Here is a 27,895-nt window from a genome sequence, read left to right on the forward strand (position 1 = left end):
CAGCGCCCGGCACCGACGGAGGCCCGAGCACGGCCAGCGGGGCTGTCCCGGGGCTGTCCCGGCACCGCCCCTGCCCCGCCCCGCCCGCCACCGGCCGGTCACGTGGGACGGAGGGGAGGTGGGAGAGGGCGGGGCACCACGGCAAAGTCCCGCCCCCAGCCGCCGTGGCCGCCGCCAGGCTGTCCGTCTGCTTTGAGTGGCATTGCCCTCGGCCAATGAGAGGCCGGCAGGCCGGGAGGGGCGGGGCGGTGGCGGGGGGTGATAGGGCCTGCGGCGGGGCCCTGGCGGTGTTCGGGGTACCGGCCTGTGGTGCGTGCGGTGCGGGACGGAACTGGAGATGGTGGGCTCAAGCGAGACGGAGAAGGAGTCGTGGCGGGGCCGCTACTACCGGCTGGAGGAGGTGCAGAAACACAACAACAGCCAGAGCACCTGGATCATCATTCACAACCGCATCTACGATGTCACCAAGTTCTTGGACGAGGTAGGTGCCCGCGTTGCCGGGACGCTGAGGGCACCGGAGCCCTGCGGGGCCGGCTCGCTGGCGGCTCCTCGGCTCCCGTCCGCCTGCCCCGGCCCGCGGGAGCCGCCCTCGGGGCCGCGATAGCGCTCTGGAGGAGGAGCCGCGGGGCGGGCCCGGGCTCCGGGCGCCTCTCGGGCCGGAGGAACCCGCGAGTGCCGTGCCCCGGCTGCGCTGCCGTGTCATGTGCTGTGCGCCCGCCGGAAACTTTCGGGTTTGAATTTCTAGTAAATAAGGGAAGGAGAAAATACTGGAGTCAGTATTGAGGGCTGAGATAGGCGGGCTGGCTGTGTGAATCTTGGGTACCAAGAGTGTGGCTGAATCTATCTGGTTCTTGCTTTGGTGTGCTAGCTGAAAACAGAATTAAAAGTGAAGACTCAGCTGGGACCCAGAGCCATATTATCGTATGAACTAAAAGGTCAGCAACTCCTCTCTTCACACTAGCGTAGTGTGTGTTGTATTATGGAACAGGAAAAAAACTTAACAAAGTGGAAAGAAAGTACCACAGCATGCAGAATATCACAGGTCTTGGGGTTACTCTCATAGTCACAGAATCACAAAATAGTCTGGATTGGAAGAGGCATTAGAGCTCATCTCATTCCAGCTCCCTGCCAAGGGCAGTGACACCTTCCACTAGACCAGGTTACTCCCAGCCCTGGTCCTTGAACAGGTCGGGAGATGGGGCATTCCTGACTTCCCTGTGCAACCTGTGTCAATGCCTCTCTCCTGTCACTGTAAGAGAATTCTTCCTTATATCCAGTCCTCGGTAAAGCCTCTTGGTCACAGTAGCTTGTGCTCCTGTGTGCCAGATAAGTGCATCCTGGGTAGCCTTAAGCGCTGGGTGGTCTCTTTTTTGCAGGACATGGCAGACGTGGCTTTGCACTCAGGCAGTCAGGTTCAGAAAATTAGGGCGGCTCTCACTGCTGTCCTAATCCGCTCGGTGTGGGGATGCAGTCTGCAAAGCTGCACCAGTTCCAGCTCTGGTGTAGAGCACTAGAGGCAAGTTAAATTCCTTTGGTTGTGTTTTTTTGGACTTTTTTCTTCCCAGTTAGTGGTTGATGTTTTTGATCTCTGGCGGACAGCAGTTGGTGTAATCATTGATAGTCATGGTTAATAAAGAACCATTTTAGTTATTGGACTAAAGCATTATTCAGTGGAAATGCAGAAATAAAACTACCACTTTTTTTTTTTTTCAGTAATTGAATGGTGCTGGGATTTAGATGTTTTGAGTTTTCTCCCTTGCTCTGTATTCCTAGTTAGCAGAGGTCGAATCACAGGATCAATTTAGTTGGAAAAGACCTCTGAGATCTTGTCCAGTTTTTGACCAAACACTACTGTGACAATTAGACCATGGTAGTAAGTGCCACATCCAGTCTTTCCTTAAAACTCTCAGGGACAGTGACTGCCGCCTCTTTCGGCAGCCCATTTCAATGTCTAGTCCCCCTTTCTGTGAAGAAATTCTTCCTAAAAGCAACCAATTAAAAAGTGTATGCTAGACTCACATTAATTTCTTAAAGAATACAGCTTTGATGGGTAGAGACGTGACAGATTTTAAGCATCAGTAGTTCTGTAGCCCCATCTTGATTATTGTGCTTGTAAACACTGACAATTCAAAGGAGAAACTGAGCATTTTGCAAAGGAGAGTTGACAAGCGATTTTTCAAAGGCAGTGTTGACACAGGTAGTATTTCATTCTTAAGCTGTGTGTCAATGCAAATTGTTTGGTTTTTCAGCAAGGCAGATTATGGAAGTGATCTACTGACTCTTCCTTCATTATTTCTCATCTAGCTCTGCCCCTGCTCATCTTCATCCATTAGTTATGGACATCACCGTATGGTTATACAGTCAGGGCCAATTTAATTATAGAAGCTCTGGAGGAGAATGCAGCTTTTTGTGTAGTCTGCAAAACTGAATTAGCTTTTGGGAACTTGAGCAGTTTTGATTGATTCATAATTGTATTGTTTGTGCATATTGTCCAGATTGAGGAGGCAGAAACAAAAAGACCCACACCTTAGGAAAATCCTAAACCTAACCCCACCCAAGAAAAAAAAACATTGGACAAAAAAAATCCAGGATCTAATGAGCTTTTGAGTTTAAGTAGTTGCACAGCCTCTTCCTTTAGTACATATGGTGAAATTGGTAAATATTAAGAGGCGTCACCTTGTGTAAATTTCTCCAAGAAAACATCATTTTCATCCTTCAGGCCAACATTGATAATTTGGTAGCATATCAAAAGAATTCAGTTTGTAAATATTTAAATAGTTGGGATTTGGACAATGTGGGGATGTCTTGAAACACTCTGGTAAGCATAAGTTGGACTTCAACCTCACATTAAACAGCTTTCAATAGAACATGGCTAGTTTTGAGCTGAAATTGCCAAGACCTTCTGAGATAATCAATGAGATTGTAAGAAGTAGTTACCTGAAATATTTTAAGTGAAGCTACAGTCCTAGGGAAAGTTCTTTGACATTTTACTATTCATTGTGTTGGTGATTTTTGTTATGGAACTCTTCGATTAAGATACTTCATAGAACACTTTTTTAACCTTTTTTTTTTCAATACTTTTGGTACTCAGTTAACTTATCGAGTGTTGTGCTAATTCTTTTGATACTGTCAGAGACCCTGAGGCATGTGACAGCTGAGGAGAAATGGAAGCTAGCCTCTTGCTAGTTCATTCCAGAATCCATAAACCCTGCTCCAAGTGGGGATTGTGTTAGCTGTTTGAATAGCATTATACTATATTATACTGGTTAAACTCAGGTGTATTTCTTGCAGTTCCTTTTGGAAGTAGAAAAGCTTAGCATATTTTTAAGACTTTTAATGTGGGCCACTGAAATTTAAGTCCAATAGTATCAAAAAGAGTGGATTGCTAAAGTGTCACCTCACTCATGCTCTTCCCAAGTAGTACATAAGTATAAATTTACTGGAAAGTGAAGAGCTGGGAGCAGCACCTAAGCTCACCTGTCCTGTTTCTTAAACCAATAAGCCATCTTTGCAGCTACTGCATTAACCTATGGAAGTATTTTCTTATTAATGATGAAGTTGAAAACTTTACTGTGCTTCAATCTTGAAGTCACCTTGGATGCTTTTGTGCTTAATAAGTGAAAGTGGGGTGCTGTTTTTCACTCCATTACAGTAGTTAAAGGGTGTACTCCCTTTGTCCAGCTGTTGTGTCTTCATGGAGGTTGTAGATGTTTAGTGGAACTTGTTTGGCCCTGGGGAACAATCAGCCTCTGTGAACACTTGATTGAAGTTAGATAGGAAATGGGCTGGGGATGGTGATGTGTGTGCCTCTCTGTGTGTGTGTGTTGGGAGTGGAGGCATCACATGGTGTGACCCATAGTATCTTGGCTTCCTAAAGGACAGGGTTAGAAAAGATCATATGAAACACAGAAAAAGTGCTGAATAAGGAAACAGTTGTGTGCTTTGATATATTATCTATGGGGTTTATGAAGATTCCAGCAGCTGCTTTTTTTTTTAGTCAGTTTGATTTTTTTTCCTTTGTTTTTTTGTTGTGGTTGGGTTTTTTGTTTGTTTTGTTTTAGGGCTTTTTGGTTTTCTTTTTGGTTTTAAGTGGCAGATGTTGGGGAAAATTCATAGCTTGAATACTCATCTCTGAATTTTCTTTGATTTTCCAAGTTTGGGAGAAGAAATCAAGAGACCTCAGCTTTTGGAATGCATTACTTAAAAGATCTTGGCAAGAAAGAGTATTCTTGAAACCAGAAACTTTGGTGTTGTTTGTCATTAAAGGCTGTCAGGCCTGTGTTGCAGAAGATTTGGGAAACCTTTTCCTTTGCTTCAGGTCTTGTGGTTTATCTCCACGGAGTACCCATGTACCCCACAGTGGCTCACTTGCCCTCCTGCCCAGTGCATGGGAAGGAGAATCAGAAGAAGGTCAATTTTGAGGGTCAATATAAGAACAGTTTAATAATTGAAATAAAGTAAATTTAACAATAATGGTAATGATAAGGACAGAGAGAAGTATAAAACTCAACAGAAGCAAATGGTGCAGCATATATGGGTTCTCCACTCACTGACTGATGCCCAGCCTTTTCCTGAGCAGTGATTGATGGCTCACAGGCAGCTCCTCCCAGTTTATGGATGGAGTGGGACATTCTGTGATATGGAATATCCCTTTGCCCATTTTGGGTCAGCTGTCCTGGCTGTGCTCCCTCACTGGCAGAGTGTGGGACACTGAAAAGTCCTTGACTTAGGTCAGCACTACTTGGCTACCAAAGTATCAGTTCATTAACAACATTATTTTCATGCTGAATCCAGAGCACTGTAGTGTACCAGCTACTAAGAAGAGAATGAACTGTATTCCAGCTGAAACCAGGATAAGGTCCTACATAATTTAAAGGAAAATAGCTACTAGAAATGCATGTGTACTCACAGCAGCATGTCATGGCTATGTCTTGTAGATAATTACAAATATGAGGAGTTTCTTGTTCTGGAAACCAACTATGATGTTCATTTAATATGAATCTAATACAGATTTATTTAGGTTAATTCAGTTCTGGTGGTCTAAGAATTCAGCAGAAACATTATTGGTAAATTTTTTTTTTACATAAGGTATGAACTTGCGCATCCATAGCACTTATCCTAAACTTCTCCTAGAATGGACAGCTGCCACCAAATGTGTTTTGTAATGCTGGCCAAATAAAGTGCAAAAAGCAAATATTGTTCTATTGTGTCAGGATGAAAAATGTTCTCTCCCCTCTGTGGCAGTAAGTTGCATTCATGCAGTGGGATGATGTTGGGAGGAGTGGCATAATGCCTTCCATTTTTATTGTCATGATCAGCTTGCATTGAAAAATGCCTTTATTGGCACATTTGGAGTCTGCCAGTGAACCATGGGAGCTGTTCCTACAGAACCTTGCAGTCTGAGGATTAAATCCAGAGTTAACGCTTCCTCAAGCTCTGATGAAGCTTGCAGGAGAGTTTGAAAATGTTTTAAGAAATAGCACTTATATGTGAAACTCTGCAAGCTGTAACTGTTTTGTACGTTGGGAAATGGGCACTGTTGGGGTTTAACCTCAGTGCAGCCCCTTGCTCACTGCTCCCCACAGCCTCTTGGTGGGATGGGGAAGGGAATTAGGGAAAAAAGGTAAAAGGTGTGGGTTGAGATAAGAACAGTTTAATAACTGAAATAAAATAAAATGTAGTAATTGCAATAAAAAGGGAGACAAAAAGAGATGCTAACCCATGCCCAGCCCATTGCCAAGCAGCAAGCTGCAGCCCTCAGCCAACTCCTTGCAGCTGGTATACTGGGCATGATATTCTGTGGTATGGAATACCCCTTTGGCCAGTTTGGATCAGCTGTCCTGGCTGTGCTCCTTCCTGGCTTCCTGTGCACCTTCTTGCTGGCAGAGCATGGGACATTGAGAAGCCCTTGAATTAGGGTGAGTGCTACTTAGCAATAACTGCAGTGTCAGTGTGTTATCACTGATTGTTCTCATATATCACTGAATCCAAAGCAACACGCTGTACCAGCCTCCAAGAAGAAAGTGCAGCTCTATCCGAGCTGAAATCAGGGCAGGCACCAAGCTACTGGGTATTTCATTTGTACTTCATCTAAAAGCCTAATGATAGTTTTCAAAAATACACTTTCAGAGAGAGATTTTCTTTCCTAGGCTCCTGACATTTTACATGAGCTGTCAGTTTCTGTCCTGAAACTTAAATAGATGATAGAAATAATTTGGAGGACTCTTTTCAGGCTACATGAAAATGCCCCTGAAATAAGCAAGCATTTGTCTGTCTGTCCTGCATAATAGAGCTGAGTTTCTCTGGGTGTTCCTGGCTCTGTCACTGGCCCCTTGCTGCTTTTCATTCCTGTAGTGCAGAAAGGGAAATCTGAGTTTATGAGACTGTCACTAATGGAGGCCTTTGCTGATCTTCCTGAAAGTTAAATTGGACCCTAGATTTCATTCCCTTGGTATAAGAAGGGAGAGGGCACAGGAGTTGCAAATTAAGGTAGTTATGGTTTAATAGTCTTGAACTATGACACTGAGAAATCTGCATGACCGTAGCAAGGGGGAGAAAAGGTGGTATTCAGGGTGAGGTGAGTTGGACTTTTGACCCAGATGAAAGCAACAAGATTAACTGCATATTTGCCTTATCTAAAACTTTCTAATGTGCTGCTGTTAGGAATTCATCTGTGCTCTGTACTAGTGCTGGCTCTGTATGGGTATTTGTTATGCATATAGCTTAGACTATTTATTATATGGGGAATGTCCTAGGAATGAGCTAGGCTGTCTTAATTTATCATCAAAAGCTTTTTCCTTTCCCCTGAACTACAGTTTTACCTGCAAGAACTCTTAGATTACTTTTATCAACAGGATTTTGGCTTAGGAGTCACTCTCTGTATAGCCTTGTGGGCTTTCCAGTTCCAGAGTCTGTCCAGAGGATCTTCATTAAAGTAGCAGCTCTGGTAGCAGGCTTTGTTTACCAGGCAGAATCATGAACAAAAGCCTTGTATAAATAAGCTTTGGGAAACTCATCCAACCATGAAAGATGCTCATTTTTTGATAGAAGAGTCAGTTCTTGCCCTTTGTGTGAGACATGATAGTTGCTCCCTTTCATTAGGGGAGGCGAAATCTTTTAATTAATTGCGTGTATTATGTACTAGTTATTTACGGAGGGTTTGTAAGTTCATATCATTAAGCAGAGGTGGCATCTAAAAGCAAAGTGTTTAGTTTCAAAGTACTTCCATCAATGTCTAGTAGGTTATAATTAACATTTCCTAGTAGATGGCTTAAGTTTGGAATTCTGTGTGTGATTCTCCATACTCAGCCTTGCTCATGTCATAAAAAAAATAATTATCAGTTTTCCAGCTGTAGTGGCAGAGGTCAGGGTGAATTTGTCCTCTTCAGCTGACCTGTGATAGTCAGTCAGAGGGTTGGTAGAGAGATTGGGTGCAGTTACTACATTGATACTAGTATTGTGGTTTTGTAGACAGAGGAATCAGTTGCTAATTAGACAAAAAACTAGTTCTGCAGAGAAAAGCTGGAGTGCCTCTGTGGTGCTGCCCATACTGCTACGTGATTGCTTTGTAGTGCACAAGGGAGGGATTTGGGAGCACAAGTTAGTACATGATCATTCTGTAGCTGGCAAAGTGCAAGTAGTTTGTTCAAGCGCTCCATGAAGTAATTTTAATGTAGATGCAGTTATGTTGGTAGGTATCCACTTGTTTGGCTGGATGGCAAATGTTTTTTGGTGAGGTAGCGTAAACCATGTGATCTTCATGACTTGCTGGAGTAACTGGTATTTTATGTGCTTGTATGAGTGGGGTTTGGGTTCACTGCAGTACATGAGTAGGAGCTTACATACTGCTTATGCTGCTGGTGCTTTATGGGTGGTTTAACTTTGGGGCTTTTTGCTGCTTGTTGATACCTTGTTTGTCAAGCATGTTTTCCAAGGAGTTGTGCCACCTTTTCTGCTGAAGTTGGTACATATGTTTTTCTACTTGGGGGGGCACAATTCTTTAGCATGGTTTTAAAAATCCAAACCCACATTTCTGAAGAAATTCTGTGAAGATTTAGTTGAGGTAATGTCTTAGAGTGCTGGCTAGACCCAAGTTCAGCTTCTTAAGTGCTATTTCAAGGCATTGAACTTGAGTGCTCCCTCAACTTTTGTCCAGTCCTTTCCCTGAATACTTACCGGTATGGATCCAAGGACAGGATTTTGGTGAGCGTGCCATATTTGCAGGTTGCTTGCATAATCTGTACTCTTCTGACGTTTTTTTTTGGCTCAGCTGCTGTGTCTAATCTCTCTATCAGTTGCTTAATCTTGCTTTTGCTTAGTCATGGTAGGGATCCTTTACCCTAATAACTGTGGTATCTTGGCGCTTTAAAAAGTGTTGTGATGAGGCTTTTTTTCTCCTCAACTTCCTTAATCTGTTAAAATAAATGTCTGCCTTTAATGTGAAGACTCAAGTTATGGTGCTCTGGTACTGCTGGAAATTCATAGTAATAGTTTAGTTCAGCTGTATGAGCAAATACTGGTTTTGTCAGAAGAGAAATTTTGATATGAGATTAATAGGAGGATTTGAAGTAAGTGCTAACCTGAATTGCCTAGACTAGTAGAAATGCCATTTCTTTAACCTGTGGGCTTTTTGGTGAGCTGTGCTCCCCAAAAGATAGGTAAAATTTCCACAATTTAGGGTTATTTTCCATAATGTTATATCTTGTACTCAGAAGCATTAAAAACTGAACTGAGCTTCAAAAGCCTTGTATCTTCTCTGCTACTGGTCAAGTGCTAATATGTATTCCATGGTTGCCTTAATCCAAGGCAGTACTAATAAGTGCTTTTAACTTGTTTACCTAATCGTTCCCAATGTTTATGTAACACTTTCCTGCTTGAAAGTTGAGTGGTGAATTTTTGTGGTGTGTTACCTATTACATAATAAGTAACTGGGAGCTGAGGAAATGCACTGAACTAGAAGATGTGATACATCTTGCAGTATATTCAAGCAGAGTTATTTGATAGATAAAAATGTACTTCATAAAACCCCCAAAGTGCATCCTGGGGAAGAATAAAAGTTAATGGAGAACAGGGGCTTATGTTAAGGGAATGGTGATGGATTGAGGTATTAGAGGATCCTGGGAGATGACTTCTCTGTATCTCAGGGGTTTTATCAACAATGTGGTTTTGGGATTCCATAGTCTATGAAAACCAAACTGCTATTCTAGGGTCTTGAGTGAGCTTTCAGTTGTGCTTAATCACTTCCAAAGGAGCTGTCTTGATATTTGTACCATAATTTGTTTTGGAAAGGACCCTTAAATTTATCTGGCCCACCTCCCTGTTGAAACCAGGATTAATTAGAAGGTCAGATTCCTTAGCACCTTGCCAGCTTGTTTTGCCAATGCTTGATTCACATCTTGTGAACAGATTGTATCTTTCTGGAATGTTCTTGCTGCAGCTAATACCTTTTTGGCTTTTATCCTTCTGCTGTTTAAAGCATATATTGCTTGGATAAAAACACATATTTCCTAAAGAAGTGAAAACACAGAATGTAACTTCAGATGATAGTTGTGCTGTTAAAATACAGACTGATTCCCACACAACTTTTTAAGTGCTTTAGTTGCAAGGGGTAATGCTTCTTACTGCTTCTTTGCCAATGACATAGAGATTTACTTAGCTTCCTTGGTTTTGGCTTCAGAGAGTACATACACAAAGTTCTCTAGTTATTCAGAAAGGCTTATGTTTGCTCCAGAAAGTCTAGCAGCTGATTTTGCTTTTTTTTAATTTTAGAAGTGTAAAAATGTAGAATTTCCATTTCTAGAATTTGATATGTATTTCAGTAACAAATTCCAACTCACTGAAATTTGCAGCACCCAGGAGGTGAGGAGGTCCTTAGGGAACAAGCTGGGGGAGACGCTACTGAGAACTTTGAAGATGTTGGCCATTCCACAGATGCAAGGACATTGTCAGAATCCTTTATTATTGGGGAACTTCATCCTGTGAGTATATGAGTGTATCCTTACTTTTGTGTTTGCTATACTGCTTTTGTGTCTAGTTGCTTGTCTGGTAATTACTTCAAAATCAAGAACTGCTAGTTTGGTTGGATGTCAGTCCTGCAGCTGTTTGTAGATGGAGGTTTGAGATAGTTGCCCCAGTGTGAAGGGATTTGATTAGTGTAGCATAAGGATAGTCACATCTTTTGGTGATTTAAATTGCCTTACAGCTTAGTTCTTGAATAAACTGAACATGAAATCATGTCATTTCTGGTATACACTGTCAGCTTTGTAATGAAACTCTGTAACCCTGAAGGTGGTATGTCAGAATGTCTAGACCTTTTCTTATGCCACTATGCAGAGTGACTACTGAACAACCACTTTCATCCCTTCACCCTTGTAAATACCTATCTGCCAGGCTCCCACCTGCATCAAAAGGTGCCATCCTGGCTCTTCATATGTATGTCTAGAAAATGGTTATTAAAAGCATTGTACTTCTGGTTTCTTGCTCTGTCTTCCCCTCTCTGTCTCCTACCATTTTTCGCTATATCATGGTTCCCACTTGTGGTTGTCAGGGTTGTTTATGATCAGTTCCCACTGGATCATCTGTCACATCTTCTCTTCTATACTGTTCATCCCATTTCCTGTACTTTTAATGAGCATCTTCCTGCTGTCTCAAGTTTTGAAGTATTTCTTTCTAGCTACAGAGCTGCTGTGTTGGCTTCCTTCAGATAGGCCACAGTCAAACTCTCCTGCATCTTAACAGTTGAAAACCACTGTTTGGAGGTTTAGACTGCTAGAGTGCCTGCTCTACTTTACTGCCCACTCCTGCCTCTTCTCTTTTCCTCTTGTTTCATGCATGTTTTGGAGTAAAAATCACCATGTTGAGTAGCCTATTTCACAGTAAGATTGCCGCTCTTGTTTGTCTCTTGTCTCAGGTCATGTCTTGATAAATATTACTAATGTAGCTTGTCCTAATAAGAAGTGGTTTGCCCCGATGCACATTTGTGCATTTGTGGCTTTGCAGGCTTGCCATCTATCTGTGATGCCACTGATGTTGTTCTTAACATGGGTATAGGTCCAGTTCTTCCTTGTTTGTCAGGTGCCTGTTTTCACTTGATTTGAAACAAACAGCTTGGTAGTGTAATGTACAAATACAGCACTGACAGGATTATAAACTGTTGGGCTTTTTTTGTAATGAATGTGACTGTGCCAAGCAGAACTTTGAGTTTATGAAAGATCCCTAGATTTTGGGACCTTTGGTCCAGTGGACATTGGCACAACCAGTTAGTTGACTTTATCTGATAGTACAAGTACAGTAAGCAGAATCAATATGATTGCAGTTGATGTATAAGCTAAGGTTATGTACTCTGCAGAGACACAGGAAAGGTGAAAACATGGGCACAAAGAATAATGAAATTTTGTTAGAGGCTCAGGTTTCACTTCTTCATTGCATACTGGGAAGTATTATTTAAGGAAGTGATCTTGTTTATGTTAGCTCAAAATCAATCACTGACATCTGCTCTCTTGCCAGTCTGTTTTTACCTAGGGAAAAATATTTACTCATTAACAGAATGAATTGCAAACTGAATTTAGTGATAAATTGTGTGAGTTTTGTTTTGTTTTCAATGCTTCAGATTTTGTCTAAATGTTTCTTGCTCTTTTCTCTTGCAGGATGATAGATCCAAGCTTCAGAAACCAGCAGTAAGTGTGTTTCTTGAAATGCCACATTGTGTCTTTTGGGCATTACAGACAGTGACCTACTGTATACCCCCAGAAAAAGAAGTGATTCAGTTGAAGTGTGGTGTTTCAGGTTTTAAATCTCTTAGACCTGTTAATACTGCTTCAAATTGTTCTTTCTCTTAACCATTATTTTCTTTGTGTGGCTTCATACCTGGGAGTTACTAAGTGTGATGGCATTATACTATAGCAAAATCCTTCTTTCTTTAAATTAATTGCAAATGTTCTGGTACCAAAGCAAGTAATTTTGCAGTGATGGATCATGCACCACTATATTTAGGTAGGGTTTTAATGCTTGGATTTTTAAAAAAAACTTAGGGTCATACACAAGTAGAGTTACTGAAATTAAGAAGTCTTCATATAAATTGTGCACAGGTACCCAGCTGGGATTTGGCCTTGTAGTGCTGCTTTTTCTGTGGAAACAGAACAAGTCCAAATCAGTATCAGGAACAGCTATAGAAAATTTGACTGATTCTTACACAATCTGAAACACCACACTGAAACCCCTGAGTTTAATAAGCCTTGTAGATGTAAATTAGTAGATTTCTTTATGTAGTTTTGATATTAAAAATATTTGTGAATTAATTCAAAGTTTTTTCAATTTGATTTTAGTCAAGGAAATTATTTTTGTCTTACAGATGACTGAAACTTTTCAAATGCAACCCAAGGTTGAAGTCAGCTTTGTAGAAAACTTGCAGCAAAATATTTGTTGATAGTGTTTTAGGAACTTGATGCAATGTTAGCTATAGAAACTGGTACTAGCTAGTTTATAATACAACAGAACTGCTGCAGGAATTAGGAGAAAATGCTTCCCAAATGCATGCACTGAGTTGTTTCTGAATTAGTCTCACTTGATGAGTTTTGAGAAACTGGGGGGCTAGTTAAGATGAAGAGGTTTGTCTTCCTGAAGTAAATATCTTCTTATGCTTTGCTTTCCAGGAAACTCTTATTACCACTGTTCAGTCTACTTCCAGGTACCGTATGACATCTGATGTCAAACTTGAAGTTCCTCATGATTTTTCTGAAGGTTAAAAAGCTGAATAGCTTTTATCTGCTGGAAGCTGAGATATCAGGGGGTGGTGCTGGAAAATTTCTGTTCTTGGTGCAGTCCAAGTTGGCATCTATGTACCAGTTTACAAGTGTGACAGCTTGCTAGGTAGATACTTCTCTCATATTGGCAGGTGTCAGTATCTACCAAATGGTTTGTTTGGCCCAGGCCTCTATTTCTGGAGTCTGCCAGGTGAAGGGAAGACTCTTAGTGCCATTGCCAACTATTTTATGGACATGGATGCCTTGCTTTTAAAATTTGCTACTGCTGTTGCATCTGAGGGAAATAAGAGGATTCTGTGTGTAAGGAAGATATGTCAGGATTGGGAGGGGATTGCAAAACGCTTTGTAATACCACTGAATCAAAAACTTTGTGAAGTTATATCCTGCTGACAATTGCCTACTGCTGAAGCCTCAGAGGACTCTTCTATGACCCTCTGGGTGGGGAGTTTGGGTGCTTAGAAGAGTCATGTGATACTGCTACTTAAATAGCTTTTGAATTAATGACATTCTGGGCAGCACACCATGACTTTAAATGTGCCTAGGGTTTTACTCTTCTCTAGTAAGCAAACTTCTTTGTAAGCTTTAGTACACAGCCTTACTATACAAGGTTCTTCCCCTGTCTGGAGTATTACTGGCCAGTCCAGGTGTTCTGTTATCATTGAATTTGAAGTATTTGTTGGAGTGGCTAGAAAGGACTTCTTTAAGCAATGATTTTTTTTTCTTTTTCTAACTTGCTGGTTGTCACTCCCTAAACTGCTTTTTCAAAAACTTCCCTTCAGTTCATGGTCCAACTGGGTGATCCCAGCAATAGCAGCGATTATCGTGGCCCTGATGTATCGTTCCTACATGTCGGAGTAAGCGCCTTACTGAGAAGTGATGCAAGAAGAGAATACCTTCTCTGGAAGAAAATATAAGCAATCCTAACCCAATATGTTCCTGGAGAAAAGCCTGATGTCTGAAGAAAAATTCAAGTTTTTCAGAAAATGAAACAATTCTTTTTCTGCTGTGCACTTTTCTTAATGTTGCCTTCTTATATGCTGCTGTGAAGTGATAAAAAGGCACCATTTCTCTTTTTGTATAACACTTTTATTCTCTAATGAGTTACTTGATAACTGTATTGGTTTCTGTGGTAGAATATTATTTTGTATGTAACACTGATTCTGGTTATTTCTCTTTAATCTGTAATAGGATCATTAGGACTCTCTTTACTTAAACATTTTACAGCTTTAAAAAACTACCAAAACTGTGTACATGTACACAACTTAACTTAAAAAAAATCATGTTGTCTTTTTAAATGTAGTATGAATGAAATGCAAGTTAAATGTAATGAATAAAACTGAGTGGAGTTATAGGTGCCTGGAAGTGGGTTGGGCCCTACCAATCAGCTATAATGAGCTGGTGTTTTCCTTTTTTTTTTGACAACTGCTCTTATAGTTTTTGTAGGTACTCCTACTAGCAAACTGTTCTTTGTCTCCCATTGAAAAATTCAGGTGAAATGAAACTCAATGTTTGGCCTAATTATGTCTGTCTCATTTTTGTGAAAAAGGCAGAAAAATGTAATGCTACTAAATAGTACTGTTCCTGCCAAACACTCAGGTGACTGTAGAATTTGTTCTGGAACTTTAGCCTTCGATAAAATCTTCAGCTTTGTCAAGTACATTGTGAGGGGAAAAACTGATAAATTAAATCCATTTCTGACTCTTCTGTTATGTGCTTTGGTGCTTTACTATGAAGAGGCGACTGTTTTTACTGCTGAATACAAGATAACTACAAGTTTGCATTTTGTGGTGAACATTTTTAGTCATATGTAAATGATCATGAATAAAAGTTTAATTGGTTACACCTGCTGGCTCAAACACCTTCATTTCCAAATTCTTTGAAGACCTTGAAAGGGAAGTCCTATTGGGGCACTTCTCAGAAGTGCACTTAAAATAGCTCCCATCAGCTTCATGTCAAGCACTAGCTTTTGTCCATGTTTGTCCATAGCTTTCCCTCTGAATGTGGCAAAACAGAGTTTAAAACTTCAAGATTTATTGGTAGTTTTCTAGATAACCTTTAAAAAGGATATAACTCAGAGTGAGTATTTAGAATCACAAATCAAGTTTAATTTTTAAAACAACACTTGAGCCCATATATGTAGGCAAGGCAAAAAAAAAAAGGGGGCAACTTTAAAAAGCGCAGCTTTACCCCTCCAAGAATTTCAGACAGATAAGTATGTCCACATCAGCAGATAGAGCAGTGCAATTAAAGTGGATCTGTCATGTGTAACACTTTTTGTGAAATGCTTTTTTTCCCATCTTGTGTATGTTGGAGTTTTGATATGATGTAGCTCTATTTCAGTCCTGTATACTGGATATTTATGCAATTCCCTGAAGTAGCTATGGAAGCTCAGTCCCATCTAAAAGTATTCAAGCTGGCATGTGCAGGGAATTTCCACAATGTGAACCAGAAGCATGGTGAGTACAGATAAGTAGGCAGGCTTCAATAACTGATACAAGTAAAAATGCTAATGTAGATGTGCACTCCCCTCCAACGGTGTGGATACAAGTTGTTCCTCAGAGATACACATCCCTTTTGGGTTTTAAAATGTAAATGGAGATAGATCTAAACTAGAAAAATGATCAGGCTTATTTTCCTTTTTAATACTCTTCAGGTTAGAGCTGCTTTTCATAGAGGTGTCATATAGATGACTATAGCTTTTGAGTATGAATAGAAGAGAAAATATATATGGGTGTGGTGAGGAATGAATGACCGTGCTATTGTAAAAGCAAGTGAATTAAGTGTAGTCAATGTTTTTACAGTCTGACAGCAAAAGGAAAATAATTGACAGTCTGCTTTCTTCTCAGAACAAAATCCTTTGTCCACCGATCCAATCTGAAAGTATTTGCTCTAATTATCTGATAATAAATATTATTTTTTTAAGAGGCTGGCTTTAGTGATTGATGCTTTAAATCAGTTGTCTTATTGTCTACTTGTACAACCTTGTAATGTTTACACTGCCTTAAGTTATTTGGGCATTGGATTTTTGGCCTTTATTTGCCTGTCCTTTGTTGTTCACAAGAATGCACAGTGATGGGGAGCTCCCCCTTAAATGGAGATGGCCTTGGCTGCTTCTTGGTGTCTGTGGAGAAAAGCCAGCACATCTTGTTCACTTGCTCATCTGAGATGACAAGGAAAAAAACAGTGTGCTGTTCCTTTCTCTGGCTTCCTTGCTCCATCTCGCTGGTCTGATGCCTTTCCCTGGCCATTGTGCTGCAGTCAGGATTTTACAGAGTGCTAGGGGGAAGCTGGCAAGGGGGTGAAAGCTAGGCAAAAGGAAGCTGATGGCAAATTTTCTTCAGAGACAAAAAAATGCAAAGGTGCTCTTTTTTATTTTCTGTATGTTTGACTACTGAGGGTAAAACTGTTTACAAATTCATGGGCATTTGAAGCAAAACTGTTCCTGTATTTTCTGCAAGGCTGGCAATGACTTAACTGATACTCAGTGGGAATGAATGAGCTATATCAGTGTGCACAAAACATACAGAATATTATTAACAGTATTACAGCATTTTTTCTTGAATATAGAAGAGTATTTCAGAATTGGCATAGGAGAAACATGAAGCAGGAGGAAACTCATGCTCCTCTATGCTTAGCTCTAATGCCTGTCTACATCTATGGTGAAGCTAGTAACTGATGGATGACATATTTGAATTCCACTTTACTTTCATACTTCATTACATTCCTTCCTGTGATTTATTCATTATGTGTTGAAATATTTTGAGGTTTTAAGTAGGTGGGCAGACAAGCACATGAATTAATGAGAAAATGTTGGAACATTGGATCTTGGTAGATGATTAATGCTGGATTTTCTATTCTTTCTAAAAACTAGTTAGACTTGTTCTTAATCTTCTTACATGTAGGAGTGTGCATAAAGCAATCCTTGACATTTTCTTTGCAAATTTTTTAGAAGTGGGGACATAAAATGTGACTTTCTAAAAGTGGGAACATGCAATGGTCCGTATTGATTCTGCTAAAACAAAGCTCAGAATAAACTGCACTGCAGTTTTAGGTGTAAGAGTAGATTTTTACTTTTATCCTGTGTAGTATAATTCCTGTGCCTATACTTAAACAGTTTGCTACACTTAGTCAGACATAGCCTAAGTACTGTCCATGGCTGTCAGTTGTGCTCACTGAAAGTAGCATTGTCAGGCTAGAAGAATTATGCACAGGAAAGCCTCAGGGAAGGTTTTTTGGTGTTTCTGAACAGATCACCAGAGAACTCCTGCAGACCTCCAGAGTCAGGGACTGTGCCCAGTAGCACAACTACCACAGAAATTTTCACTTTTTCCACAGACCCTGGGGTGGATAAACCTGATTGATCCTGTTGCAGGGTGAGAGCACTACTGTGTCTCTGGAGTCCCACCTGTTTAGGTCTTGGATAAAAACAGCCATGTATTGTTTGAAATTAATAGGTGTTTTACCTCTCAACAGTGGGAAATGTGTTCTGGAAACTGCTTCAAGGTTTAGGAGGGCATGAATAGAGAGAAAAAGGTAAGCCAAGCAAGGGGTGTGCTTTCCTAAGTGACTATTTTTTCAAAAAGGAAACATCATTCTCTTGTCACATATTTCAGTTGAAGGCAGTTGATGCTTTTAATATCACTCATCTTAACGTGGCTTGCAGAGATATCCATGAAAGGTGGTAGGTGCTTAAGGGTAGACATGAAGGAAGAGTTTAACCTGCTGCTTAAGAAGCCTTAGAAGCAGGGTTCTAAGGTGAGCTGGTCCCTGAAAACAAATATATCCTTTCATTTGTAATCAAGTGGATTCACAGCTTGTATTTATTTGGATCCATTTTCAGAGTAGTGCTACAGTTGATAACATTCTCTGTATCAGTCTGAGAAGGACAAGCAATTTAAAAGCACTCAAGGGAAGTTTGTATTTGAGTAGTCACAGCTTCCAGGGTCAGAATGAGAAAACCTTGTTTTATTTTTAGGTGATTCTGTAGAACTACTTTTTGACCCTATGGAAGTCACAAAGACATTTGAGAATGCAGGTTATTATATAGTTTGTTGTCATGGTAAGATCTTCAGGCATGAGGATATGGATGAACAAGTTACTAGAGTACAAGCTGGGGTGTGCAGACTTAGAGCTAGCTGCTCTCAGTCAGCTCCTGGTGGTGGGCTGCTCTTAGTCTTGGTTGCATGCAAGATAATTTATTGTACCTTAGCTGAAGGCAAGACAATCACAGGCTGGAGAAGCTCAGCATCCATTGGATGTGCCAGGCTGAACAAGCTCAGCATCCATTGGATGTGCCAGCCTGGGCAGACAAGATTATCCTGCCCCAAGGTCCCAGGAGAGTCTTGATCTGGGATTGTGTCTCAGATCACATATAGCACACATCTACAGGATCAGACTCTTCAAGACAAATTATACTTTTTCATTTAGTAAATTGGTGTCTTCAAATAAGTGTCAGCAGATGAGGAAGAGCAGGAAGGGTGGCTGAAGAAAAGAGAAACAGCCTGTGAAACAAGGGCTGTTGTCCACAATCTGCTTTCCAAGCTCTGTGCCCTAACTGCTATGTGCAGAGATTTTTATTCTCTCGTCTCTGCTATGAATCCAGCATTTTAGTTTCTACTGGGACAGATGGACTGATTGCATATTTATCCTGGGTCTTGGACAAAGTTTTACAGCCTGGGCAGACTCTGGCCTAGTTTAGGGTGAGTTTGGATATGTCTGCATCATTCCTGTGGGCGTGACCTCACTGGTTTCTGCTGGGCCTTGCTTCTGGTTTGCATGAAGCATGAGACTGCAGTTCCAGACTTGTCACACACTTTCATGTGGGAACCTTTCAGTTTGTTCTTAAAGTCAACACAAGCTCATTATGAATCCCTTAAAAATAGATGGCCTTCCTACTTCCAACTGCTGTTATGAAATTTAAAAAAAAAAAAAACAAAGCAGCATAGAGTTAAAAAAACAAGTCACCAAACTATGTTCCTTCTGTACTATAAAAATCCACATATTTTAAATCCATCGTTGCAGGGGCTTCACTCTCGTGTGTGAAAGAAAACCCTGGGCAAACAGATTCTGATTTTGTTTGGAATGCTCAGGAGTTCCAGTAATGCTGTTGAAAAGGGTGTCAGCAAGCAAACAGATGAGTGTAAATTCCCTCCTAAATACAAATTTGTACGTCTGTTAGATTGTCTTTTGTTCACTAAGTAAACTACCAGCACAATTAAAAATCGGAAATATGGAATGAATTAAGACCACAAGCTTTGTCTTGGAGCTAAGCAGAGACTGAGCCCCGGCGCGTGAGCGCTGTAGGCACAGCAGCTGTGAGCTGTGCAGTGTTATTGGAAAGCAAGCCAAGGGATTGTGTGTCAGCATCCTATTTCTTCTGGCACACAACACTCTGGTAATTCTGGGAAATGTCTTCTGGGGAAACTTCCCTTAATACTCTCATTTTGAATCCACTAGTATAATGCTATTAGAACATGAAGGCTAAATTTACTTTAATACTTGTTTTATTAACACAATGAAAAAGGACTTACAGATTTTGAAAATGTCATATAAATATCATGATTTCTATTATTCATTGGTTGTATCATGGCTCAGATGTTAACTCTGGAGATCAGGGACTAGGAATATCATGAAGGAAACAGGATTTCAACAAAAATATATCAAAAGTATATAATAAATATACTTTCTCGATTTTTAATTTAAAACTTCAAAGAAACTTTAAACTCAGGTAACAGTGTTCATCTTAGAGGGATTAACCCTATCTATGCAACAAAGTGCCATCAAAATGCCCTGAAAAAGAACAGTCTTCTTCCAGAAACACTTTTGCTTAGGTATATGTACTTTTAGCATCTTGTTGCATAAATCAGTCATGTGTAGGCCACAAGCAGCTGCTCAGGATATGACAATTTTTTTCTCCTATGTGTACAACAAAACTAGCCTATCTTTGTGTTACACCATAAGCAGCATAAACAGAAGATAGTATCAAATCAAGTTTTGTTTAGGTGGCTCAGACCTTATTATATATATATATATATATATATATATATATATATATATATATATATGCATACAAACACACTATATATACACCGTATACCCTGGTTATCATCCACCTCCCAGTTCCTCCATTTAATGAAATATTGTGAGCCTTCTTATTACAATTTAATGTGCCCAAGTCAGAGTATATGCATTTTATATCTCTGCCCTAGTAATAAAAATTTCATGGGGTACATTCTGTGACTTTGCAAGGTGAGAACTTGATTTGATTTCCACTCTAAAGACTAAAAGAAGGTTTGCCAACACTTCAAATACTGAGGTTTGCGTCCAAAAGGTCCTCTACTTTTTAATTATATTATGAGTTAACTTGTCACCAGGCAGTTCAGCAATTAAAATTATGATAGCAAAAAAGTGCATGGTACTCACCAGGGCTCTTTAAATTGCTGGCAATAGAAAAAAAATAAGGAAGATAAATGCAATTTTAACAGTTTTTAATTGGTAAAATGAAAGTAAGTTTTGCACCAGGCAATGGGCATCAAAGACAATGATCATGGATTTGAAAACTCCTAGAAAATCTTTTCAATACTTAGGAGTTCCTTTTCTTATGCCACTTCCTGAGTGTCCTCACTGCTGCTGATTTTCAGTTGCAGAGGATCTCTGAAGTTACCTTTGGGCAGTGACAGTCTTCCTGTCTGATTCCTACCTTCCATGTTGCTCCTGTACTGGGCTAAGCTGCCATGCTGGGGCTGCTGCAGCCTCCTCAGACACCAGAGCACATCCTCATGCTGAGCATTTTGGCAGTGCTTTGTTGCATTGGGCAGGCTGATCCCTCTGAAATGGGCACCATTGGCTCAGTTTAAAGATATTTTGTACCAGTGAAGCTGCGTTCATGAGATGCCTTGGGCTGGTAAAACAAGATCACCTTCACCCCCTTCTTCCATTAATACTCCAACCTTCTTGAAACCTAGTACCAAGGTAGCTGCACTTCTTGAAGGCACAGACACGAAAGAGAGGCAGTATTTATTAAAACACTTGAGCAAAGTAAACAGATTCACTGAGCTAAAGTCAGTCCTAAGATTAATGCCAAAGCCTAGCTGGATTATTGTTCTGTGCTGCTGAAATCTGGAAATCTGGATAATTGTTTATCTAGTTGCCTATATGGAGATATATGTAAACAACTGAAAAAGGCTCTCATTATAAATCAAATTCTCAGACTTAGCTGCTCATCTCTGGGTACTGAGAACTGAACAGTTCTTTTCTTTTTCAAAACTTCTGGTCACACTTTTACTTAAGAACGATTAGCTTTCTCCCACATTCTTTTGAGTCCTTAATGCCTTCTCCTGTGGAGCAAAACCTGTGTCTGGGTTTTGTAGCTGTGCCAAAATACAGTCAAGACAAAGAACTCAGCCCAAACGTAGAGCTGGTTTGTTGCCAGACAATGTGAGCAGTAAGGAACAAAAGGTTTTCTAAGAGGTTGAGCTGATTCATTAATTTTTTTCCTTCACATCCATACCACATGGGATTACATGGCTTTTGTGAGTTCTGCTGCAGTGTTTTCTTCTTTCAAAGCTTTTCTGTCCCCAGCAGGGTGATGCAAAGCATGCCATGGGCAGGGGCAGCTGGGGGATCTGTATAAACACCCCACTCAGTCCCACTTCCCTAGTTTTGCTGTTTCTTTAATGTTAAGTTAGGCAGAGGCAGAAGGAAACTGCTATTAATAAATGTGGATCCAAATGCTTCTTGACCATAAGTTCAGGCTAACTCCCTCTGACCTTGCTGAAATAACAGGGCTCTGAGCCATGGAGGGGCTTGGTCTGTGTCCAGGGGAGGTTTTGGAAGATGCTTACATTCCTAGTGGATTTTGTTGTTTTTAAGTAGTCATAGTTCAGAGGAGGAAAAAGTGCTGCACATCCACCACAGAAGATTCATACCATGCATTCTGTGTTTTCACAATGCTTGCCAGCCCTGGTGTGTTGGCTGAAGGCATTAACTGGCTCCTCTGTGGCCAAGGGTTTAAAAGCTACAGCTGAAGGTTTTTAAACACACTTGGCTGTAGTGGGTTGGGTCACAAGGGTGATGGCTCAGGGTTGTCTCTTGTGTGTCTGTAATTCTTCCCTTTCTGCTAGTGTGGCTTTATTTGCAACACTTCTTCCACAGGCACCTCTGAAGGCTGCTAAGCTCTCAGAGCAAACAGTTCCCTGAGGGCTTTGAGGGGTTCTTTTGAAGATGAGCCAGGATCAGCCGTGTCACGCAAGTAGATGTTAATGAGGAGAAATTCGGTGACCTCAGAAGTAGGACATCACCAGGTTGTGCTAAGGGACCGTATGCTGGGATCCTTGCAGGAGTCTTGTTAAGTTGATTAACAGTCAGAAAGGTTTTCTGTGGGATGAGGAATATAGTTATGTCAGGCTGTGGGCTTAACTGCAGAGATATAATGAAACTAACATTTTGAATCACAGTAGTGTTGTCTTTTCTTCTGTAAAAAATTACTGTTTACTAAAACATTTAATGATTTTAAAAAAAAGTGGAAAAACCCCTTAAGATCTATTTTTTTCAGTGTAATGATGGGTCAAAAATGTTTTAATCTTAGAAAATTATTTTTAAACCTGTAGAGTATAAACAGAAAAGAATATAACGTGATTGATCTTTTTTTAAGTAAGCATGGTCTTTACATTTGGTTTTGATTTCTTTTTAAAAAGAGAAGTTATAAGAAAATTTTCCCTCCTACATGTTCAGTAAGTTTTTTAACTCAGTGTCTATGTGCTGAATAATTTTCATATAAATACAAGTGGGAAAGGCTTTGTTCTTGTTGTCTTTTCTATCTTTTGTCACAACAAAACTTGGATAAACCTCTTATCCTTTCTCCATCCCTGCACTAGTAGCAACAATCAATCTTTTTATGGTTACCCAGGCAGTTTAATTTATCTTTCCTGTCCTTCCCAGTTGCCCAAGCAGACCAATAATCTTTTGTTTACTTGAACTTTGTGTCCTTCTGGACTATGTGAAGGCAACAGCCTCGGGACAGAGTCCAAGGCAAAAGAGTTAAATTGACCCTGTTGCATGACAGCCCCATTCAGAAGTTCACAGCTTAATTAACTATTTCTGTTGCCTAAGAGCCGTTGTCAAGCTCCAGTATCCAAACTGGAAGGAAAAATGTTCAGAGTTATGTATTCCTTCAGACTGAAGCCAAGTTCAGAGACACCAGAAAGCAGGAAGCCCAAGGGAAAACTGAGACTGCTTTGGGGACAGTGAGCTGTTTTGAGGTCTCCATGGGAAGCCTCTCGCCATTTCCCTGCCTGTTGGCCCAGCATCAGCCTTTACTAAGCTCCAAGCCTCCAGATTTAGGCAGAAGCGGCAGATCAGCTGGGAAGCTGTGGGAGTGTTGGTGGTACCAGTTAGCTTCAGCCTACTGCTACTCACAAGTGTGTGCAAGCCTGAGCCCACAACCTGGCCACAGCTGGAATTTGGGATACACCAAGGCAACTGATAAGTTAAAAAAGGTTAAGTTAGCTGGTGCCTGCAAGGGTTGCTGAGCTTTGCCTCTGCACAGGACCATTGAACAGGGATCAATGCTTTTGTTGGAGTTGGGGATGCAAAAACGTAGCTACAGATGTGGAGGGATTACAGTGAATGACATGGGTTTAACTCAGCCACACCTGACAGTTCTTTTGCAACCCAAGCTCTGCTGGAAAAACTCTCCAAACCTGAGCTATGAATCCAACCTTAAATCAAACTCTGACTCCAGATTTAACCAAAAATTTAGCATTAGTGTAACTGAAGTCTTATCAGACTAATAGAAAAGTTGTTATTCTGCAGGTTGTTTGTTTGTTTTTCAAAATTATTTATGGAAAACCTCAGTAATAATAGTACAGTCAAAACTATTGTGCACACATGGTGCAGGCTCTTCCCCTTTCCTCTGGTGTCCCACTCACTCTTCCACTGTTCCTCTGGGCCAATGGCTTTTGCCTGGGGGGAGTGGGTATGGCCAGGCAACAGCATTCAGAATTCTTCAATGGGATAAGTATAGTGAGGGTGGTTGTGGTTTCTTCCTCCGCCTTCTCCTCTAGGATCCACTTAAGATCATACTCGTATTTCCCAACACTTTTTGTGCTTTTTTCTTCCTTCATTGGTCTGCAGTTCAATCTTGCATCTGAGTTTACTATATATGGTACATTTTAGCTATGTTAGAGACTTGTTATCTTCTTTTTATTTTTCCTTTTTTTTTTTTTTTTTGTTAATTTTCATTACTCCTAAGAAGCGTTTTGTTCAGCTTCCAGGCCAGCACTTGTGTTGCTCACCACTGCTGTGCTGGTTATAGCCCTGCAGTGCTCAGCATCAGCCCATGCCCTGTCTCCAACATCCTGTGCCCATGCTCCTCTACAGCACCTCTTAGGATCCCACCTTTGCAGCCTCTTCTCTCATACCAGGCCTGCCTTGCATCATTCTGCAAAGATTGTGAAAGTTTCACTCTCTGCACAAGAGCTGCATGTTGCTCCTCTCTGTGTAAAAGCCATGGTTATGCCCTTGGAAGGCAAGCAATCCAAGTTCACTGTAGCTACTTGGTCGTTACAAAAATGGCTGTAAAAGCAACAAACCAAATCAAGTAAAAGGAAAGCATTGTGCAGGTCTAGGTAAATTCAGGCAAAGCAAAACTTCCATCCCAAAGCTCTACAGAGCCAAAGCAAAGCCTTGTGTCCTGTTACCTGCAGGAGCTGTGCTGGCTTTAAGGGGCTGCAGCATGCAGGGTGTGCTGGACAACCCATTTTTTAAACCTGGGTACTTATGCTGTCCTGAAAAATTATCCCAAACCTAATCCTGGTCTAGGCATCTTGTGTAGCCTTAAGTGCTGAAATATTTTGATACTAATTACAAGGAGCAGACCACAGTTCAGCCCAGTGAACCCTGGCCAGCTCAGTCACTTCCTGCACTGGGCTTTGCAGGGTCTGATACCCAGCTTAAGCCCATGGCTCCACATGCACGTGTTCTCAGGTTCTTCCTGGAGCTCCACCATTCTCTTGGGATGAGCCCCTGACCAGCAAACCATTTCCCATGGGACGGTTGGTGTTGGAGCCCTCACAAGAGAGTGAGTCCAGGCTTGCCCAGAGACTCCAGTAGGTGCCAGCCTGCTGGGCAGCCCCTGGTGCCTTCTCAACATCCCTGAGTTATGGCTCTGTCAGCTCATCCCTTGTCCTGTCCTTGGCACTGGGGCAGTGTTCTCCCATCACGGTGGAGGCCCTGCCTGAAGTCAGACATTCACTGTAGCCTCAGGTCCATGCTTAAAGCCCCAACCCTTTTGGCTGTCCTCTGTCAGGAGCCACCAAATCACGGTGTCCTCAAAGAGAGGCAGAGAGGGCTGGAGCCGTTTTGGAAAATGTTGCCCTCTGTCAGAGGTAGCAACATGAATTTTTCTCTGGCAATACCAGATAATTCTCTTTTCTCTCTGTTTTGGCCGAAGTTCAGCATGGGTCATGTGTGGCATCCCCTTGCCATGTCAACTTTGTAAAGAAGCATGAGACCCTTTCTGGGTTTGATCACCAAGTTTTTGCAGACAGAAAATTTTAATATGGTTGGGCAAGAGGGAAAAATTCGTCAATTTCATAACAATCTTAGCTATTGTTTCAGTAACTTGTATTCTTAACTTTATCCCATTTCATTTCTTGATCAACCCAATTTCTAAGTGGGGCATATTTTGGTAAAATTATGACTGATGCTGCATTTTGTGGTTTTAGGTTTAGGAAGCTAGAGACTGAGCACAGGACAAATGCTTTGATGGCTCATAGCTGAATTCGGATGTCCCAAGCGGAAAATGGAATGCAAACAGCTTGAGGACAGTATGGCGCAGTCTGAGCTAAGGCTAGGGTTAGGTTCAGATGACGGGCTGCCTTTATTCAGGTAAATAAGAAATGAGGCCTTGTTAAAGGACGGGTTTAGGATCAGGCTTCTCAGTGTAGTGATGTGTTGATGTGCTGATATTCTGTCTGGAAGGCAGGACAAGAGGAGCTGATTGCAATTCCAGTTCACAAGAGGCCCAGGCTAGCAGCGAGAAGCCAGCTGGGGTTACAGGAGTGACTTTCCTGGTTTGTGGTCATCTCATCATGGAGCTGTCTCACTTGACCACTGCTCCATGGAGTGAGGACTCCAAGGGGTGCTGTGTCAGTGGGCAGTGGCCTCCTTGGATATGCTCATTCTCTGCAGGTAGTCTGGCTGCTGCTGTGGGTGTAGTGCCACCCACACCCCCTGAGATGAACAGAGCTGCCTGGACTAGGTCTGTGCAGTGGGAGCCTGGGCCTTGATCTTTTATTTCCTGCTACAGATGTGCTGTTGCTAAGGGTATTAGAAGCCAGACAAAAGTATTACCCAATGTCCAAAACTAAGTGTCCTAAAACCCATGCCTAAGTGCTGCCTCTAAGTATCCACAAAAAACCTTTCCCATCTGACTTCAGTTTTCTGAATGGCTGCAGTAGCATCTATATGTGTTTCCAGAGAACTCCCAGGAATTAACCAGGCTGAGCAGATTGACACCTGGGTTATAGGAACCATAAAATACATGTTTTTCTGTGTAAAGTCCCTGACGGCATGATCTAGTATAGCCTTGGTATAAGCTTGGCTCAACTGGGTATAAATTTGGCTGAGCTTTTCTTCTAAGAAATGAGAGGCTGGTAAAGGGAGGAGAAATCTGAGGAAATCCCTCATTTGGGGAAAAAATTCTCTAATGCATACTGCTGATCCTAATAGCTCTGAAAGACAGGGACTGGTGGATTTAGCCCCATTCTGCTGGAGGTGTCAGCTTTGTGCCAGGTTGGTATATAGGCCAGTTTACTAATCAGCACATTAATACAAGCCCATCTTCATAGTTGATAATTTTGCAGTGGCCATGACTGTGATGGATGAAGAACAGAGACAGGACCATGTCTCCATGGGCTCAGCAATCTCCACTGGTGAACAGAAAGACCTTTAGCAGGATAAAGAACATCTGAAATTACTTTGACGTAAGTTACAGTAGCCGTTGTTTTCCAGTCTCATCCTATATTTTACTTGGATCCTACCTATCTGAAAAAATTAACATATCTATTCAATATTTTGTGTGTTTAATGTTAATTCAATGTTTTGTGTGTTTAGTTTCTTCTCAAAACAATTATATTTTAAGTAATTATATTTTTAATGTGAAGTATCAACATTTTGCATAGCTTTCCAAAATAGATGTGGAACTGATCAAATGCCACATTTTGAAACTTATCTTGAAACAAACATATGTTTTCACCAACTGATTTTATTATTTTGCTTACTGATAACTCTGAGGTGGTGAAAAAGACTTTTTTCCCCAGGTAATTTATTAAAAAGCCTATCTAATTGCTTTTATTACTCTCTGAAAAGGTTCATCATTGAAAAAGTGCAAGAGTTCAGTCCTGGCAATAAAACTTTGGATTGTTTGATTGCCAGGACCTATTAATCAGTAAATGAAGTGTTTTAGCATCTGTGGGTGAGAGGGAACCTAAAAGGAGATGTCTTGATACAATTTTAAGTTTAACCCTTAAATTGCCTGCAATGTAATTAATTTTTTCACCTAAGGGGGAAAATATCTATGATTTTTTATGATATTAGGGGGAGAGTAAAACACTGGAATTGAAAAAGTAAAATTAATCATCAGAGCAGTTGGTCAAAATTGAAGCCCAGGTCTGGGTCTAGTGAATGGAATGAAGTATTTATGCTTTTGCATGATCCTTTCCACTAGTGTCCTTAATTTATTTTGCAGATAAACCCCAAAAGGTTAAGTCCTTGAGCTGTCTTTGCTCTAGATGCAAGCCACTTGTTTGTTGTGGAAAGAGCATATATCTCCATCCTTGGAGATAATCAGAACTTGACTAGACATGACCCTGAGCGATCCGATCTAATTTTAACATTGACTCTAACTTCAAGGTTGGCCCTGCTTTGAGCAGGGATCAGACCAGATGAGATCAGGAGGATCCTTCTGACTGAGGTTCCTCTGTGAGTTTGTGAACATGTGTACATGTGTATGCAAACAATACTGAAAGAGCTTACTCCTTGGCTCCAGGCTAAGGATATAAGTTTCATACCTAAAGCATCACTGTGAAATTTGTCATAGGGCACTTTGCTAAATCAGTGAGTAGAGAAAATTA

The 27,895-nt window shown here is 41.0% G+C and overlaps 1 protein-coding gene across 1 annotated transcript; it reads left to right on the forward strand.

Annotated features, from left to right (window-relative positions):
- The first annotated feature begins 258 nt into the window (after positions 1–258).
- On the forward strand, positions 259–14,603 carry LOC115901315 (cytochrome b5). Its single transcript, XM_030943867.1, has 5 exons — positions 259–481; positions 9,849–9,977; positions 11,646–11,675; positions 12,651–12,685; positions 13,541–14,603. The coding sequence occupies exons 1-5, from the start codon at positions 338–340 to the stop codon at positions 13,617–13,619; spliced, it is 417 nt and encodes a 138-aa protein (XP_030799727.1). The 5' UTR covers positions 259–337; the 3' UTR covers positions 13,620–14,603.
- Positions 14,604–27,895: the final 13,292 nt, after the last annotated feature.

Source organism: Camarhynchus parvulus, chromosome 2 (assembly GCF_901933205.1).
Source record: "Camarhynchus parvulus chromosome 2, STF_HiC, whole genome shotgun sequence".
NCBI classification, from domain to species: domain Eukaryota; kingdom Metazoa; phylum Chordata; class Aves; order Passeriformes; family Thraupidae; genus Camarhynchus; species Camarhynchus parvulus.

Coding starts and splice junctions, on each gene's coding strand:
- LOC115901315 (XM_030943867.1), top strand. CDS start 338: ATGGTGGGCTCAAGCGAGACGGAGAAGGAGTCGTGGCGGGGCCGCTAC. Junction 9,978..11,645: donor TTATTGGGGAACTTCATCCT/GTGAGTATATGA, acceptor TTTCTCTTGCAG/GATGATAGATCCAAGCTTCA. Junction 12,686..13,540: donor ACTGTTCAGTCTACTTCCAG/GTACCGTATGAC, acceptor ACTTCCCTTCAG/TTCATGGTCCAACTGGGTGA.